The sequence below is a fragment of the Plectropomus leopardus genome, chromosome 15, assembly GCF_026936395.1.
Source record: "Plectropomus leopardus strain MGB_pleo_1.0 chromosome 15, ASM2693639v1, whole genome shotgun sequence".
Lineage (NCBI taxonomy): Eukaryota > Metazoa > Chordata > Actinopteri > Perciformes > Serranidae > Plectropomus > Plectropomus leopardus.
Window position 1 is genome coordinate 24,742,721 of NC_142190.1, and position 19,470 is coordinate 24,762,190.

Genomic DNA, 19,470 nt, shown 5'->3' on the forward strand with positions numbered 1-19,470 from the left:
TGTGTGTGTGTGTGTGTGTGTGTGTGTGTGTGTGTGTCCATACTTGCACCATGCAGCAGAGGCCGCCAGAGTAAGCTACATAAATCAGCGTTTCAGTTCCAGTATTGCACTAAAGTAGTGAGAGGAGGGGGCTCTCTCCAACACAATACATATATTACAACTATAAAAATGTGAAATATAACTGGAAAGAATATGCTGTGATAAATCCACATTAAGATACTATTCACATATGTAACATATATAATATAAAGTGAATATATTTCTATGCATATGCTCCATATTTAAAACATGTAGGGATTATAAAGTGACAGCAAGCATGTGCAAATTGTCCTCAGTATTTGTGTTTGTGTGTTGAGTTACTTATGTGGACTATAGGACCATGGGAGATAACTATGTGCCCAAATTAAGATCTAATATAGTTCAGTTGTATTCTGCAAAATGTTCCACTGATCCATATAGCATATTTATTAATTAAAAAAAAAAGGATAAAACCTGAGCCACATACCATATCACATGCAAGGATCTTGCTCTTAAATGAGCTTACAAATAAAAAATAATAAAATATTGTATAAATTACTGAAATTAACTTGCTAATAGATAGAATTGTTTATAAAATACACAAAACAGCATAAAGCATCACAGTTCAGCATTTTCTTTCAGGCATATGTTATAATTAATATACTGGCAGTGTGAGCCATTGTTTAGCATGTTTGGCCACCACTGAAAACATGAGAGACAAATTTCTTGTTCCCATGGTGATTGGGATGGTTTTGTAGTGATCTCTGAAATACTATTTTTAACTCCTATAAGTATTTTATCTATTTTTACATCTCTTAATAGATTCCTGGCACACACTGAGCATTGGCCATCACGGTTGCACACATACATGCATACACATTTACACTCATGATGATTCATTTCTGACTTTGCCAGGAAAATTCTGTGTTAGGGATTCACCAGTCAGTGAATAGGGAATAGATGCAAAATCAACGTATTGTTGATTTGAAATGAACACTGAGACTCTAAAATGTGAATAAATCTGTGTAGATCAGAAAAGTTTTTAAAGGAATACTTAACCCACCAAATGATGATTATATTAATTACTCACCCCATGTTATTTAAAGGTGCTTCTACCTACAAAGTGCAGATGCACTGCTTGTTTGAGCATATTTTGTATAGAAAGATTTTAGTAAAAAATATGATGCGTTTGGTAAGTACTGAGCTTACAGCTGCACAAACGTGGGGGGTATTCCATCAATGAAGCTTAAGAAAGGCCACCTGAAAATGCCCATTTTAAACTAGTGCCATCTCCCAGTGAGCCTCAAGTTGTTCCACTAACTCAGTGTAGCCTCACGTAATTAAGGCTGACTCAAGACGGGCTTGTATAGCCTCGCTTTGTGCTCACACCCTGGGAACACAAGAAGCCCAGACGAATGGACGGATGGATGAAAAGCCGATCAAATGAGTCAAAAAGAGGGAAAAATTAGAGCGCTGGGTTTTTTTTTAGCGGCTGAACAAACGCTACTGATGAAGCTTTATGAGGAATATAAAGCGTAATAAACTTTACAGGGCGTGAGGGCCTGGGGAGAAATTCTGACAGAGTTAAACAAGCCCACTTATTTTTTTAAATTTGTATTAGATGATAAATAAATAGTGAGATGGAGGCTAAAAAAATTCAGATGTGTTTAAAATGATTGCATAGGATTTCTTGGGATAACTTATAAATACACTGCATTTGAGCACTGAAACTTCTTCACCTACTCACTCATGGTGTAAATTGTGAAGTAACCCAAAAACTACAATAACCAGCATAAACCGCCATTTGCTGAATAGACAAATCACGGACACTGACTAAACGTGATATTTGCATTTTGGAACAGAAAACAGAAAACCGAACTTCAAACCACAATCAACTCAGTCCATCACAATGCAGGATGGGAAATGGGGCATTGCTACAGCATAGCCTACAGTCTAAAATCTTTAGGGTGATCATGAATAAAATGAGGATTAACTGAAATAGGTTGGCCTATTTTGAATATTTAGTGGCTTTTTAAGACAGTAAAAGTGGTGGGACATGATTTTTTTAAAGACTTAATTATTCTTACATTCTTTGTAACAAAATCAAATACGTACATTCATGCTCCATCACATTGTGAGAAAAAAAGTCTAAAATACGAGTCAAAAGTTAAGGTAGGCAGCTATACGGGCCTGTCTTTTGGGATTCTTTGACATGCAGCTAAATTAAGCTCGACAGTTATCCTGCCATGGAGCAGAGTAGTTCAGTAGGACAAATTACCATGGTTACTGAGTGGGGACTCGCATAAGCCACGTTCATGGAGCAGATCTCTCACTTGAACATGTCAGGCTTTCCCTTTATCCACCTTGATGGAATACCCCTCAGGATTGTACTGCACGAGTTTGTAAACAGATGTTTTGATATACTTTTGCTGCAGCTGAACATGGACCCCTATGACTTCAATTGTCTCAGGTTTTGGATTCTCCATTCCCTATAGAGGTATACGAGAAAAACAAAGATTTCTAATCAAATTCAACATAACACAGAGAGTGTAACTGATACACAAATGATCATTTGGAGGGTCCACTATTCCTTTAAGTGGCCTCCACTGTAATAAACTGAAGACCAGAGAGGTGAAATACAACTGTTTTAATTGCAAAAGGATACCGGTTAATACATTGAATGAAGCACTGAAACAAGCCACTGTGACATTGCAAAATACCACTAAAAAGGACATTGTAAATTTCCAAGAAAAAAAAAGAAAAAAAGTCATTCATTCGATCAGAAAGGCATATGTATGAAAGAGAACAGGAAGGGAGCATATTTACACCACGATAGTGTCCTGTAACTCTACAAAACAAAGTGTGTTGGGAGGCCTCCTCATTCAAGACGTTTAAAAATGTTTTACAAACAGCTGTTAACAAAGAACAAGCCTTCGATGTCCCGTTTTATTTATTTTTTTTGTTTATCAAAAAGATGGTACATCTAGAAAAAAAAAAAGGCACCACTGTAGGTGATGAATTCACGCCATCCATGGTGGTGGCAGGTTAACACAAGACAACCAACATTTTCTGTTAAGGTTTAATATGCTGTAGCGCTGTAATAAGCTGTAGAAAAATCAAGGAAACAAGACCATTATTAGCATGTAAGGTTATACAGAACTGATTCTGACAACAAATAGGGGGTTTGTACAAAATGGTGGGTAAAGTGAGGTGTCCGTGCTGTTGGATGTGGCTGATATTAGCTGTTGTGCTGGTGTGACAGCACTCCCTGCAGGAGAAAGGTGTAGCTCACAGCACCAGGTAGTTTGGCGAGCATCAAGTGGCTGCTGTACACAACTATTCAAAGCTCATCCAGAGGGCGGGCACCAGATCACGCCTAAAGACAGACACATTTCACATCATCACAATGGAATAACTGCATGGAAAGATAGTTTTTAGTTCATTTCTCGTTAAGCTATTGGGTATAAAAAGGTCATTCCTACAGAAAAGAGAATTTTTTTTTTAACTATTCTGGAATCCGAATGCATAGATTTCAATTCAAAGGACTTGGGGGTTTTTTTCAATATATTGAGAAATGAATTGTGGTCACGCATTATAATGCTGGCAAGTACACAGTAAAGTGTCTGTTGCTGAGATAAAGAAGTAGCTCCCTGCTTTGTGCTTTGTCCAATTCAGCGATTCTCAGGCTCCATTCCCTGCAATAAAATCTGAGAAAAATTCTTTTTAAAGTGAATTCGTAAGACACGCGATGCAAGTCGATAGAAAAACAAACATGGCTATAGAAAGTTGCACACAGAGGCTTGAAAAAAGTGTTAAGAGCTCACATGAGCAACTAGAAAAGAAATTCCTAGACAAGTACCCTTGATATAAATTAATAAAACTTTATAAAAATTTAAAACCCACACATAGATTTAGACAACAGTTACGTTTTCATCTCCCCTGTATCTATGCTGAGCCATGCAAAATAGGAAAAATCCCACTACTGTTTTTAGCGCCCTGATAAAACTCGAATTGCCTCGGATGGTTTAATCTTGATGTTGTTTTTTTTTTGTTTTGTTAAAACTAACATGCATAAATCTCCAGGTGTGCTTCCTCTGGAATATTTAAACAATTTTACAACTAATAAAGTTTTCTATACTTCTTGGTCTAAAAATCATACTTTGGCTTTGACACCGTTATTTATTAATCTTTGAATTTCACATCATACTATAAAACTTAGACTTGGTCAATAGAAACTGTAGACTGAATGTGTTGGCTTTTTTTCTTTAAAAAGGGCCTATTTTTTTTTCCTTTGGTTGTTTTTATGCACCATTAGGTCCTTCAAATCAGCTTTTTACATGCCCAAAGTTTCATTATCATTCATCAATATCATGCACTGCAGTTTGTGAAAATCTAAAACACAGAGGGTATTCACCATGTATAGCCTACTGTCTATATAGAGTGTCAAAATAGAGGAAACACCAACACAAAGACTTCACTGAGGGCTGTGTGGGATGCTTTTTCTTACATGTTTTCTTGTCCCTGATTAGACAAGATTATTGCCAATTATTGCCAACATAAGGATTCTGAAGCCCCCATTGTTATGGTGGTTTTAAACTATCATTTTATAGATGGTTTTATAATCTTTCTTTTAGTTCCACTGAGGAGGCGTTGGCTTCTGATAATGCTCTTCAGTCAGGAGCTGCATCCCACACATCCTTTCCCTCTGTGGTGGCTCTTCCTTTACTTTGACCATACCCTGTATCATGTTGAGCAAACGTTAGACGGACATTGTGGTGACGTTATGGAAGCACAGCAATGGACATTGGGCAGAGATGTTACGATGGGATAGCTATACACAGTATTTACAGCGGGTTAGAAAGACTTCGTCTGGCTTTGCAGATTTCCTCTGACAAGGACCCTTTCACACCTTTAACCGTAGGACAGGAGACATGGAGGAACGTCACGAATACAAGTGATACAAAAGTTGAGTCAGCTCTGACTAACACCCCTAAAAATATCCATTTGCTGCTTGGAATTCAGTGACCCAAATATTAAAGTGAGAGTGCATCCTTCAACAAAAATGTGTGAGACCAAGAGTGAAATTTTTTACACCGTTAAATCTGCTGGTCAGTGAACTGTGTGCCCTTTTGAGAAATAGTGGCTATTAACTTCCGCATAGAAACATACGTCTGAACATAAGCGAGCTGATTGTTATAATGAAACAAAAAGGTAAAAACAAAGTTTGTGTTATTCTCAAGCAGCAAATGGTGTCATAGCCCTGGTGGCTAAGGCCTTAAAAAGAGACAAATAGTGGTTCTCCTAGACAACAGGTGGCACTGTGAGTGAAGGTGGAAAGCAGCAGAGGTATAAAAACTTCTGTGTTTCAGGCCAAAAAGGAGGCAAGCTGCAGGAGGGAGCGTCTACATCGATTCACCGAGAGAGTCGTCATCATCCAGAGATAAGGGCAAGTAGAGATCCTGCAAACACAGAGGGGCAAAGTCACATGTGTTCACAGTGAAAGGTCCAGTGTGTTACGATTTAGGGGGATATAGTGACATCTAGTGGTAAGGACTGCAGATTGCAACCAGCTGAAAACTTTCAATGATAATTGTGCAGGAGGTTTTCACGAGGAGCCGAATCAGCTCCAGAGGTCTCCTCCTCTCTAAAATGAATTGACGAGTAAAGCAGTTTAACAGTACAATTCGTTGTTTCTACAACACTGTTTGACTTGTGTAGCACCTGTTAACGCCTTGGCTACACTGCACGCATGAGCAACATGTAACAGCTACTTTGCTGCTGCTGCGGCTCGTACGCTTGTAGTGTTGACACAGACAGCATTTTTGCTGCGTCGCTGCTGCAGAGCTGCTTGCCGCTGTAACTACTGTATTTTCACAATTAAAAGCCATAACTAATATGGAGCTTTACAAACCACGGCCTTGTCAGCAACACAGTCATGCAAATATTTCACAGTTAAAAGCCTTGTGTTGACAACTCAATGGATTCTGTACACTAAAATGTTCTCAAAGGGTTTTAATTTTCAAACAGAAACAGGAAGGGCTGTGTTAAACAGATATATTTGTATTTCTTCATGTCTGTGATAGATAGTGGAACTGTAGACACTGTAGTGAAAGGTGACATCATGTCAATATAGTTATTAAAATAACATTTCCACTGTCTATTTCTGCTGAGAACTGCTGACGTCCTGTGTAAAAAAAATAGGAGAGAATTATACTCTCTAGATGTTCCGCCGCTGAGTAGCAGCCGAGTCGTACCGGGGCAACACTGCTCATGCTGGCAGTGTGGCTGTTTTAGTCTGTTGACATTGGCAACAAAACCCCCCCCCCCAAAAAAACAAGAGGTATCGCAACACATATGCGCTGCTTATGCAGGCAGTGTATCCCAAAACAAATGGATCTGGTCATTTTAACCAGTGAAAACACTGAATAAAGCAATTTCACGTTTTTTCTGATACTGCTCGTCCCAGGGCGGCTGCTAACTACGGTGGCTGACAACAAAGCATGTATGGCCCTATATGGATACAGTGTTTGGTTTGTCCATTCTGGGCTATTATAGAAACATGGTGGATGATTTTGTGCATGAGGACATGCTCTCTATGTAGAAATAAACAACTCATTCTGAGATAACAACAACACGATTCTTATTCTTATTCTTTCATATTTAAAAAATATTATATTCTAATCCATGTTTGCCAACATATCCCCCTTAATCCTACACACTGGAACTTTAAGATATAAAATAATGAAGATTATGGAGACAACTGGGCAAAGAGGTGACAGGTCAGGAGAGGGAGAAAGATGCGGGTACCTTCTGCTTGTTGTTGATGCCTGGACTGTTGGGGGTGGAGGTGGGGGAATGCTTGGAAATTGGGGTGGAGAGCTGGCTGCTGGAGCCCGTCCCGTTGGCTGAGGGAGCCCAGAGAGGAGAGGGAGAGCGGGAGGGATCATGATGAGGAGGGAAACAGTAGAAAAAGAGGTAAACAGTAGTGTGGATTGGAAAGTGTGCAAGAGAGGCCTGGCTCTGGAAAAAAGTCATTCCTGAACCGCGGCCTCATTTGGCTTCAGTGTGGTCGCACGCTGTTGGTCCAGGTCTAGGTGGCTGACAAGCTTTCTGTTTGTTAGATGACATTTTATTCACTCGCTCTGCGTCCTGCCACGTTGCTAGGCTTCCCTATGTGTGGAACATTGTGTTTATATCTAAGAGCGGAGCGATGTGATGTAGTTGTGAGTGTTAAGTGCTTTAAAAGAGTTTTTTGTCTATAAGAGATGAAAAGAATTCTGAAGACTATGAGCCAGATGGCCGGTGTAAATTTGAGCCAGCGAGTGTTGAAAACACAACGCTTCATTGTTAACCAGCTTAATGCCACTGGCTTCATTTAACCACTCAGACACTTTTACAAATGTAGACTTAACAAGCTGTTCGAAACACTTTAAAAAGGACCAACCTAAAAATTACAAGTCCTGTTATCTTGGAATCTTAAAATCAGTAAATCTAAACATGAGCAGCTCTCCCACACACACTGAACAGAGAGTGCAGCTGCTTTATTTAAAGACTAAACACTCAGCTGCAGCAGAGGCAGAGTAACCTTTTCTCTTCATACAGCGAAGTTGCCCACATAGTCCAGGTTTTTTCCTCATTTGAGAAATTTAGTCATCCTCTGTAGAAAACTTACTCCAGTGTGGTGATGTCTAATTGAATAATTCTTTGTTTCAGCATGGGCTTCCATCCCAGGGCCATGCCAAACACACTCTCAGTGCATTCAACTCATTAAACCCAGTGCCCCCAAATACAAAAAGTTTTTTTTTTTTTTAGATGCCAGAGGCTGAAAAACGTGCTGGTAAGTAGGCTAACTGCTGTGTAAATCAGACCTACACTATTTTAGGCTGATATTACATGCTGGAGAATATGAGTCTGTGTTTCAAGGCACGTGTACACAGACTGTTGAGCTGTCGGCCAATCAAAGGCCTTAATACCAGCTTTTAACCAATGAGAGGCAGGAGAAGCATCCTGAGAAAGATGGCAACACACAGTGCTTGATAGTTTGATTATAATTTCACAGTGAGGTGCTTTAGTCAGATCCCTGAATCTGTTGAGGTATTAGTATTTCTGTATAAAAATAAGTTCTTGAAACTGTCACTACATCCTGACAGAAGTAAACGAGGTAGTAAAAAATAAATGTTTCTTTGCCGTCTCGTACTGCTTTTAATGGCATTTTTTAAAATCTACTGTGGCTGAATGAAAACAACCAATCAGAGCCAAGAAGTCTATAACAAAGCTGTCAATTATGTTGATCACTGCTTGTGAACTGCAGTCGAACTATGCAGCGGTGATCACACATGACTCAATATTCTATTACTGTAATGCCACTGTCTTACCTCAAATGTTTTCATGAACATATTTTTGCATACTGTTTAGCTGTGAAATGAAAAAGTTTGTGACCTGGCTGCCATGTTGGAAAACAACCAACCGACGTACCAACATTCTCATTTTACAGCTTAACAGTACACTAAAATATGTTTCTGAACAGTGTGGAGGTGAGACAACAGGAAGTGCGGTAACAGTTGTGGTTCATATTTGATCAGCGCTGACTAATGTGACAGTTTGACTGCAGTTCACAAGCAGCCACTGACTCCTCGGCACTGGTTGGTTATCTTCATTAAGCTGTTGATTCGTGCAAATGTGCAAGAGTTAGAGGAAGTTTTTTTTTTTTTTTTTTTACCAATAATGTGTCTCATACTACTATCAAGATATATTGATGGTTCAGAAAATAAATATAGTCATAAAAATATGACTAAAACTTTTTTGTGATGCTTCAAATTGATTTCAGGAAAGGTGTACCGCAATAAATTCATATATATGTATTTGGCTTTTTATGGTTTGATTTATTTTTATGGTTTTTCATGATCAGTCAGCGTTGTTTACAATTAGTAAACACAGATAACATATGCAAATCACAAACATATCCTTTTGTCGCAACCCCCTTATAACCCTGCTGACCTCTAAAGGTATCACAGAGGTAGTTAATGCTCAACAGTAAACTACCTTTCCAGCATGTTCGCCAACCATCTGCTGTGTTAAAGGCCATCAGCCCCATCAGTGATCAATAAAATATTCAAGACCCCTGAAGGACGGAGGGACCCTGCAGGGCTGGAGACCCCAATGCCCCCCCCCACCTATCACCTAAAGTGATAGGTGGGGGGGAACTGTGGACTACCTCCTGCTACCACACTGTCAACTCAGAGCATCAACTGTCTGCATTTATCCTCCGGGGGATTTAATAACTCACCTGATCTGTCTTTCAACCGTTGAAGAGACGCTGTCACTCACTCATACTTTAACGGGCTCTAAGAGGAAAGCCTCTGTGTTTGTGTGCCATCGTGGTATATGGCAATATCCAGTCCATCAAACGTGCATAATTTGTGCCGCTATGTGAAACGTGAGAAAAAAATGGATGCCATATCTGTCTGAGTGTTTTTTTTTCCAGTTTTCATAGTTTACATGAAAGCTGTCAAAGATAACACCCTTTTTTCTTATGCCTGCACCCGATCGGATTTCATAGCACCAACTGTTCAGCCAGCTTCATGGTGCAGCTATATAAACTCACTGCAACAAAGAGGTATAGCAACGTTTTCCGGTGTTAAAAGCTGCTGTTCTGATAAAAGATTCAAGCAGGAGCCGGCACCAGTGACTCTACTCAGTTCTATTGCCTCCTGGATATTATTAAATGTTAAAATGCCTGATTGTGAAACAAACAGCCGAAAGCTGTTTACACTGTCTTTGTTTACTACTCATATTTTATTCATGTATTTTTCTTAAAGAATCTGCAATAGCAACATTATTCTAAATCTCATCAGATTACCCTCAGTGAACAAAGGATGGGTTTTTAACTGTCCCCATTCTCTAGTATTAGGGGGTGTTTATGGGGTGTTTTAGGGAGATTAAGGAGCCAATGTTTGTTTGGACCCCCCAGTAAAAACAGTCCAAGTCCAACTCTTGAAGCATAGCCAGATAACACAGAGAGGATTTTCAACAAAATGCAGATTATAGTTGAACAAAATAAAAATACATTTTCACTGGAGGCAATTCTGATTGTATTTTTCAGCCATCCTCTATGGAACAGTACTGATCCTTATGAAATTATACATTTTTATTGTAACCATTCCCTACACAGTAAGGTCAAAGGTCAAGGTCAGCTACAGAGCAACACCAGGAGCAGATCACTTTATCGCTCTGCTGTCATATTTTATGATGTTTCACTCCAGCAACAGATAAAGCCTTGTTTCATTTTCCACTGGCTCTCTTTGTTTTGATTTATAGAACAAGGGGAGGTCAGTTTGTGCTGTACTTCAAACAGGAAGCGTTATGGTGTGGGTGAGATAATAATGGGCTCACTTGATTCAGCAGGAGACTTGATGCGCCTGATCGGACCAGGACTCTTCACTGAACCACGCTGGCCTTTGGCTCCTTTCATCACCCTGCATTCTGTGAAAAGAAGCCCAAAGAAAGTTAGATAACGAACAATAGAAACTGTTTCCAGGAGTAACAAAAAAAAGTGATGCACACCACTAGGATAGGCTTGTTGTTGCCATGCTTTGGGATCATCAAATTATTAAAGTTGGCTATCCGTCATTGTGATCGCATGCTTTAGTAATTATAATACAATCAAAAGGCTAATGCGGCATTAACAGCAGATATCTGCAATTATATTTGTATGATCAACCAAATAAGACAAAAAAGGTAAAAGGAGGTAACACTGACAGGCAGCCAACTTTAGTAAGTGTAGGAGCCAAAAACCATGGCAACAACAAGTGGGTCCAGGCCATGTGCACCACTTTTTAGTTTCCCCTAGACAAAAAAATATCTGTTGTGTGATGAGCTTTTGGCAAGTCTTTTTGTAAATGCTGAGTATGTGTTGTAAAATTGGTAAAGGTGTTTCTTCATTTGCTTGTATTGTGTCTCTTTTCATGCTTTTTTAAATGTGTACTGTATTGAGCTCTCAGAGCCACCTAGATTTTTATAGCAGTATAGAAATGTAGGTATCATACTGGCAGTGAAAAATTTGAACAATACCTAGCCCAAACTGTAAATAGTTTGAATGTCATCTGGAAAAATTCTGGGTTTACTGGCTATGATTCAAGATATCTGTTGCTTGTGAATTCATGCACGTATAGCAACAAGGGTTTATATCAATCATATAGAAATGTATGCTGTATATTCTGGGTCACTGTATTAATCAGGGTAGACAGACTCCAGACATCGCTACTCCTCCCTCTGCATCTTCCCCTCTGTTTGTTCTGTCAGGCTCTCTCTCTCCTCCCCCCTCCCTGCTCTCTTCCACTTTTGATGCTAATTATACTATCTGTCCTCCCTCCGTCTCCTGGGATCGTACCGCGTCTGTCTTCTCTCTCTTAACCTTCACACACTACTGGATACAGACGCGCATTCGTGTGCTATTGTTTGCAAGGTGTGCCACCACCACTCCTCTGACAATGCTGCAGACTGGCAGCTTGTCTGGTCTACTCAGTGGTCTCGATATAGCCCTGAGTCGATCTGCGCAGGTTCCCTCTCAACTTCAACTGATGGTGCATAAACAGAGCTGCAGGTACACATGTCCTCCTCCCTGTCTGCATGTCCATCATAGTGTTGTGTTTAACATAAGGAGTGTGAAAAATAACCACAAGGGATTTAAATCTATTTCAGGAATTCTGCCAAACCAAGCTTTAGAGGTGTGTGAGTGGAAGAAAAGAGAAAAATACACTGAACGCTCATCTCTAGCCCAAACAAAAGTATAGAAGGAAAAATTCTTGGCTGGTTTTTGCAGATAAACAGATGGATATGTGTGTTGTTGTAATGTCTATGTGATGTATCGCAGACAGCGTTCTCTCCGCTACCTCACTCCACTGAGGCCAACTCAGTCATGTCTGGATGCTCCAGACTCTGCCATTTTATTTAGCATTGCCCCGAGCTTATTATAGACTGAATGAAACAATTTAGCTTTGGTTCCAGTGGGGAGGGTCGTGGAGTATGCTGAAAGAAAAAGGCCAAAATCATTACAAATGAGCCGGCATCTTCTCCACCCTCCCAAGATTTGACGAGGCACTGAGGGGAAGAGACGAGATGATGGGAAGACAAACCAGCCTGGTGTCAGCACCGTGTGATGATTAAAAGACATTTAGGAGATACTGAACGATTCGAGGAGGGGACATTAGGTGGAAGTGGGTTGTTAAAAATAGGGTTTTCAGCTCTTTGGGGAGCAGAGTGACTCTGAGAGAGGATTGGTTTTTACATTTTCTCTCCTCGATTTCTCGGCAGTATCAGCACCAGCAGATCAGCTGGCCTAAACCTGTCACAGGACAGATTAATGGCTTTTCTTCCTCCCCTCTACCTTTTTCCTATCCCCGCTGCTGGCTGCAGATAACAGACTTCTCTCTTCTATGCCTCCCTCTCACATGCATCATTTTCCTCCTCAAGCACACAGCTTTGTATGTGGATATAAAATATTTCTTACAGAGAAAATCCAATATGATACATCCAAATGTTAAAGTGACATTTCGTAAGTTTGCAACTAGCTTTATTTCAGAACAATGTGGGTAGTATGGGTAGATGAACTGTGGTAAACTTTACTCCATCTCACCCCCCTTATGTTACCGATCTGCACTTTTTGGAGAGCTCTGGGAACAGCCCTGTGAACATAGCCTACATGATCATGTTTAAAGCCATCCAAAGACAGTGAAGAGAGCTTGCAGTGCCCTATGGAATGATGGTATGTCATAATTATGTCATAATTTATTTGCTGAATCTGTGTCCATTGCACTTATTTGCATTTTCCCTTCACTGAAACACAAACTTTAACCACTTCTCCCAAAGGTAATTTTTTTGCCATATATGGAGGGTTTTTTTTTTTTTTTTCAAATTTTTGGTGTGTCCACTCCATTTTTTATGCACAAATTGAAAATGTGGGTAATGCCCCTTGTGTCTGTTATGCAAAATAAAGACCACTGTCATCACACTCACCATTCTCATCCAGAGAGAAGTCATCCTGGGCGTAGCGGAATTTTTCTGGTCCACATGCGATGAAGACATCATCATCACCAAAGAAATCTTGAAGGCAGGTAACCTGTGAAGACAGAAAAATTGAGACCCTTAATAATCTGAAAGCAACTTGTATCATAGGTAGATTAGGACTGTAGCGTTGCTAGCGTCTCAGTAAGGCTGTACTTACAGCCCAGCAGTGCTTTGAGATAAAGGATAACATCAGCATGCTGACATGCTTTAAGGCGACTATGCAAACATGTGGATGCTACGCAAGTATAATATTTACCAAAGTCACCATCTTACCACAGAGTGGTAGTCATTGGGTTCATCCTCTAATATTCAAACAAACTTCCATGGCAATGCATCCAACAGTTGTTGAGATGTTTCAGTCTGGACTAAAGTAGCAGACTGATCAACAGATCAATATTGCCATCCCTGAAGCCAGTATTGTTAGTTTTAAATGCTAATGAATGCAATCAATCACAATCAATCTTTACTGCACCTACTGCGAGAATTACACAACCAAAGACTGTGCAATTGCCAAGAGAAAATTCTTTGTTCATATTCATCTCATTATATTCATGTTGTTAGTATTCACCATTTAATAAAAGTGCATATGAAATGCTGACTCAGGACTAATTAAAAAAGAATGTAACTCATACAGGCATTTTCAACACGATGAAGCATTGCTAATAGCTCTGCAGAGGAAGCGCCATGAATAATGTGCTCACAGATCTGAAATGATGAACTCTGTAAACACACAGCCTTACGTGGATGAATCCAGTTAAGTAAAAAGTCTTCCTTGTCTGCCAGCCAAAGGATTTAGTTGCTTAGACGTAGTAAGCCACCTTTGTGTTTTACTTGTCATGTTAACATGCCTTTGGCCACAGTAGCTGCTTGTAACAAAACAGACAGAAAGGCACAAAAAGCCCAAACAGAGAGTATAATGTTACACCTTTGCTGTAATGTTTAAGTGATTCAACTTCCATCCCCGGGGACTTTTTCACTCTATAGCAGCTGTTGACACAATATGGCTTTAGTGGACAGATGTCTTTGGGCCACACCTTCTCCTTCGCTCACCATTATACAGGCGCTGTTACCAGCTCAGGCACGCCTATTAAAGCCATTCAAGCTAAAAGCTTTTGCTTTGGTTGCCGTTTTCTTGTCTTGGTGCAGATGAGATTTGTTACCAAGCATCTCAACCTCATCTCCAGTTTGTCTTTCAACACCAGATTAAATTACTTGAATTACTGGATCAAGGCATGTGAATTAATTCCAATACAGATGACTCACTCTGCCTTCATTCGCAGGACTAATTTTGGGGTAATTTTCCAAAAAACACACATCTCTCACTGTTTCAAGACGCTCTGCTGATCTTTCCGTGGAGGTCCACGGCCCGACCCCCTGTTGGGACGTCTGCCAGGATAGTCAAGATGTATCATGGTTTCCTTTGTGATACACATCCAAACTATGAGCTGCAGATAAATTGGGAACACCCCACCCCAGCAGCTGCCATGTTGATTCTCCGTCCTGCTAGACAAGCTAAAAGTGTGCGGTGGTGACTCGCTGGAGAGGCATCCAACAGCTGTACCCCTCTAAGATTCCCCGGCTACAGGCCTGAAAGATCCCTGCTGAAGCACAGAGACGGTGCTTTGACTCCTGGGATCAAAACCTAATTGGTTTTTCAGCCTAATTTTAAAAGGCTGCAAATGTGGGTATTTCCACCGCGTTCATTATCAAGAGATTAGATACATGTTACTTTCATTAGGTTGAACTGTTGTGTGGCAACAAGGGCACCTGACTGTTAATCATAAGATGGAAGCATTAAGGAAGCGCTACTGTTCCCCCCCAAAGGCCAGCGGGTGGAGGACAGGAGACGGGATCGGGCCGGAGGTAGAGGCTAGTCCATGTTTTAATAGCTTTAAGAACAGAGCTGATTAAAGGGATAAAGTGTTTATCCAACAGACTGCTAACCTTAATCTCCTTTCACAGAATCGAATCATTCAAAATGAACATTCTGTCCTCTCTGTTGGTTTCTGACAGGCAACACTTCATAGTCAATCTGTCCACTCACCTAGCAAGAGATTCAATAATCTTCAAAACAAAGATGTTTCTTAATGTTTTTCTTCAGTGTGACACAGCGCAAACATGGCATACTCTGAGATAACCTGCGTTCACCCCCATGTTTCAGAGAGCATCCATCCTCCTTAAGAGTTCTTTGCAAAAAACACTGAATCCTTCGAGGTAATCCTACTAATCCTATTCCCTACAGAGATCACTGAAGATTCACATTACAGTTACAGTGCAGATCTTTGATCAGTCCTCTTTGAATCATTAAGTCCACAAATAATTAATGTACAGTGTGTTTCCAATCTGTCTGCATGTGCACGACTTCCTGACCAATCAGGCAAATTTTTATTTTCATTTTTTTCATTTAATCTTTTAAATTACATTTAAAAACTATGTTGAAAAAAATGACTAATAAATCTACCTTGTACCTTTTTGTATTTTTTTATCGTATGGAATGCCTACCATGGGTTAACCGTTTCGGTTAACCAAATTTTTGAATTGTTTTCTGATATACATTTACGGTTGATAGAAGTGTTATGAAAAACCGCTCTGCTTTGCATTCGATCAGATCAAATGTAAAATGTCAGACTCCCTTTGAAACATTGCTGCAGTGAGGAAAGGGCAGACCAGCTTGAGAACATTGGATATCCGTTAAGACGCATCTTCTCTTAGTTTGAAAAGGTCAGTCAGCTGCATCAGTAGGATCAGAGGACATTCCTCATTTACCCATATCTTGCTTAGTGTTTTTTCTTAAATTTGTTCTTGAGAGGTCCTGAGGAAAATCTGCGTCAGATTCACGGCGTGTTCTTAAACAGCAGAATTGTTCGCACCTGTGTTCTTATAATGATTAATCCAATTGTCCTTGTAAACTAAAGCGTGTGCCAGCTGATCCTAATTAGCATAGGTAAACGCCCGGCAATTCCCAAAAAAAGGTCATGAGACTGCAGGGCCATGTGCAAACAGAAAAACTGAAAAGAAAAGGTGAGAGAATTAAGTCAAGAATGCCCAAACAAAAGTCTCAAGAAAGGTTGAGCATTGGATTTCAAATATAATAAGATTCTACAATTCTTAGGTGGAAGTACTTCTGCAGGATGTGAACACCAAATGAGCTGTCATTTAGTAGCATCAGTAGTGGATGTAAAATAAAAATGATGCATCGGATGTAGCACTCAGTCAATAGTGCATTCTGAGAAGGGTGCATAACCAAGAAAGAAAAAAATCTGTGTCAAATCTGAGGTCAAAAACAAAACCTTGCCAAATACAGAATACTGACACTGACCACTGTAAGGGGACAGGCTCGCTTGTCATTCTGTGCAGATGGATTACATGGTCCTGAAACCATCTGCAACATCTTGCAGCAGCAGTAAAAATATGTCATTGTGTGAGTAGACCAAATTTGTAAATATAAGCCTACTTTAGGCATATATATAGTTATCAATCACTGATTATAACATGACATTGTTCCCATTAACATAACTGATGTGACATTAAGTGTTAGTGTAGTGTTAACTTTCTGTAAAATAATTATCTAAAGATATTATAAATTACAAAAATAATATTCTAATTTGAAATTTACAATATGATACAGTGGTAGAACTGAATAAAACACAACAATCAGTTATTTTGCACAAACATGTCAGCACTGAAATGTGTAAAAAGTTGGTCATAAGAAGACATTTCTGGGGAACAGTTGGTTAATGAGACCAAATATGGGACAACATGATGCCATTCATATTAAAGATTATAAGAAGTCCTGTCGTACAGCATTTTTACTTATAGAGTTAGTGTGTATATATACATTTATGTTATTGGAGTAAAGTGGGAGGGGTTTTCAAATAAAAACTGGCTCTGTCCAGACTCCAGGTGCCCCCCACCCTCTATCCCACCAAGCCCATCCCCTAATCTCTGCCTCACCAGCTGTCCGGACCACATGACCCCCCAAAAACCACCAACACCACCAGCAGTTATGCAGCGATCCACCAACTACAACAACTGAATTATTCAGAGTTCCTTTGGCCCGACTCTGGGCCATCATCTACAGGCTGCAAAAGTTTAAATACAGAAACTGAATGCTCTGTAACACTGATCTTCCTGGTAGGCCACAAATTAGTGTAAATTTTACAGTTCCTCGCCATGGTGCTTAATACACAATTTTTCACTCCAGATTTTGTTTTACAAAACAGAGAATGCCTGGGAATTACCTCATGGATGTGATATTTCAGTTGTTATAGGATTCACTTATCAAACCACAAGGTTTGACAAGCTATTTAAAACACCTGGGAATTTCACTTCAAGATTTACGGCATCTCCTTTGATAAAATAATGTAATAAATATTGTATAACAAAATATAATAACTTCACCATATGAAACCCATTTTCTTCAGTAACATAAAACATTAATGCGCATTATATATAAGGTAGCAAAACAAATAACATTTTCTCCTCCTCTGCTTGCAGAGAGGTAATATTTCACTGTAAATGGGAAAACTTAGTGGGACAACCTGTAAAGTACCACAACCACAGGTTGAAAAACAACAGTCATTTTGATTTTGGTTTAGCAGTGCCAGTGGCATGAAATATGGGTGCTGCTGTGGGCAAATGCGTCAGCATAGCTTATTTTACAATTTATGTCTCCTCTACCCATACCTACTTTAATTACTAACATTGTAGTGTCTTACATTCCTGTTTATGTTTGAGTTTAAATGATAAATAAACCTACCAATCAGAATGACACCACATAAAACTAAAATAACGCTTCCTTACTTTATTACAGAAATTGTTCCTCCTAAAGTAATAGTACAATAGCAAGTATAAAGTGCTAACACAATTAAAGTACCAAAAAATGAATAAGCCTGGGTGAACAAACTTTTCAACAGTTTGATCAATTCATTTGAATGTAAAATAAATCAAGCCAGACACTACTCTGACACAATACTGCCTGTCAGGGTTAAGGCTGAATTGCACCAATAAACAATAATTTAATTCACTGTTTAAACAGTTCAAGCTGGCTGGACAGATAGCCAGTCATAATGGGTTGGCAACTGAGGTGGCCAATCAGATTTCAGGGGTGGCCTGTGTCACCCCAGGCCACTCCCTGGATACGCCCCTGGGCAGTGCCTCAAAATGTTATGGGTTATATGGATATATGGTATGATGTCTAGGATTTTTCAAAGGAAAACTGTTTACACCAACTTATGCCAAAAAAATCTGGTCCGCAAAATGAATTCAGTATCTAAGTCACATAATCAAACAGCAGCTCATCGCCACTGCGTGTGTGTGAAGCACCAGGAAAGGTCTCCAAACAAAGCTCATGCATCCTTTGTCTTCCACAAGCAGCTGCTGGTCTTCAGGCTCACCCTTCAGCAGGACAATAAGGGCAACAGCAAATGAACAATTGATGATCCTACAGGTCCTGTATCTGTGTCATCTCTGACTCCGCACAGCCTGGTTAATTGATCTCTGTGCAGGAGTAAAGCTATTCAATGTTGCATTATGCAGTTTGACTCTCTGTCATGACTCATCTAATTAGGATTTATCTGTCGACAGTAAAGGTTTACCATTGGTGCTAATGAGTCAGCAAGCGGCCAGTTAGTAGAATCGAATATAACTGATTACACTGATACGCTGTGCTGTGACAGACACAATAGAGTGATCTCAGATCAGTTTGTGAGGGTTTCTGCCTCAACATGAATCAGATGGAAACAAAGTCTTGAAATAAAGACAATGGCTTTGCGAGGGTGCACACTGCAGCCTTTTTTAATTTACGGAGGATAGGATTATATGACACAAGGTTGAGGGCAGAGCATTTAATGAAACAAAAATCAAACCTCAGTGAGCAATTTAGTTTTCATGAAATGTTATATTGTGTAGTCTCAGCATTACGGAGCTTTGTGAGAGAAAAGCGAAGTATGAAAAAAGATAACGGCTAAAAAAGAGCCAGTTAGACCTTGCTTTGCAAACCCATGGGGAAACTCCCACACCATTTCCTTCACTGTAGGCACACAGACCTGATCAATATCAGCACCTCTGCACCGAGTGGAATATTCCTCAAAAATACAAACTGCGTCTCCATTTTGTCCATTTCAACACAGACGGTACAGAAGTAAAAAAGACAAAAAAAACATGTCAGGCTGTCTGCTTTTGTAGCAACAGCTCAGTTTGTGGATATAATACAAGCACAAAAGTCGAATGCAGTAGATGAAAATATAAATAAAAACAGCATAGGAGCAATAGCAGTCGCTTTGCAGTGATTTCTCACACTCCAACGATGATTCTTAATTGCAGTTGCCTCTCTGACCTGTCTGTGACCTTGGTGCACTGGTACAGTGTCTGTGTGCTACTGTAGGT

The 19,470-nt window shown here is 39.8% G+C and overlaps 1 protein-coding gene across 2 annotated transcripts in view; it reads right to left on the reverse strand.

Annotated features, from left to right (window-relative positions):
• Positions 1-2,650: 2,650 nt before the first annotated feature.
• Positions 2,651-19,470, reverse strand: part of LOC121952897 (neuronal migration protein doublecortin-like) — a 31,161-nt gene continuing 14,341 nt past the window's right edge. Inside the window, exons 4-7 of one of the 2 annotated variants that reach the window (XM_042499764.2) lie at positions 13,033-13,135; positions 10,411-10,500; positions 6,826-6,923; positions 2,651-5,477 (exon numbers count right to left, since the gene is read on the reverse strand). In XM_042499764.2, the coding sequence (XP_042355698.1) occupies positions 5,421-5,477; positions 6,826-6,923; positions 10,411-10,500; positions 13,033-13,135 (348 nt within the window). In that variant the 3' untranslated portion in view covers positions 2,651-5,420. The remainder of the gene's footprint in view (positions 5,478-6,825; positions 6,924-10,410; positions 10,501-13,032; positions 13,136-19,470) is intronic. The other variant, XM_088088693.1, reaches the window with a different exon arrangement.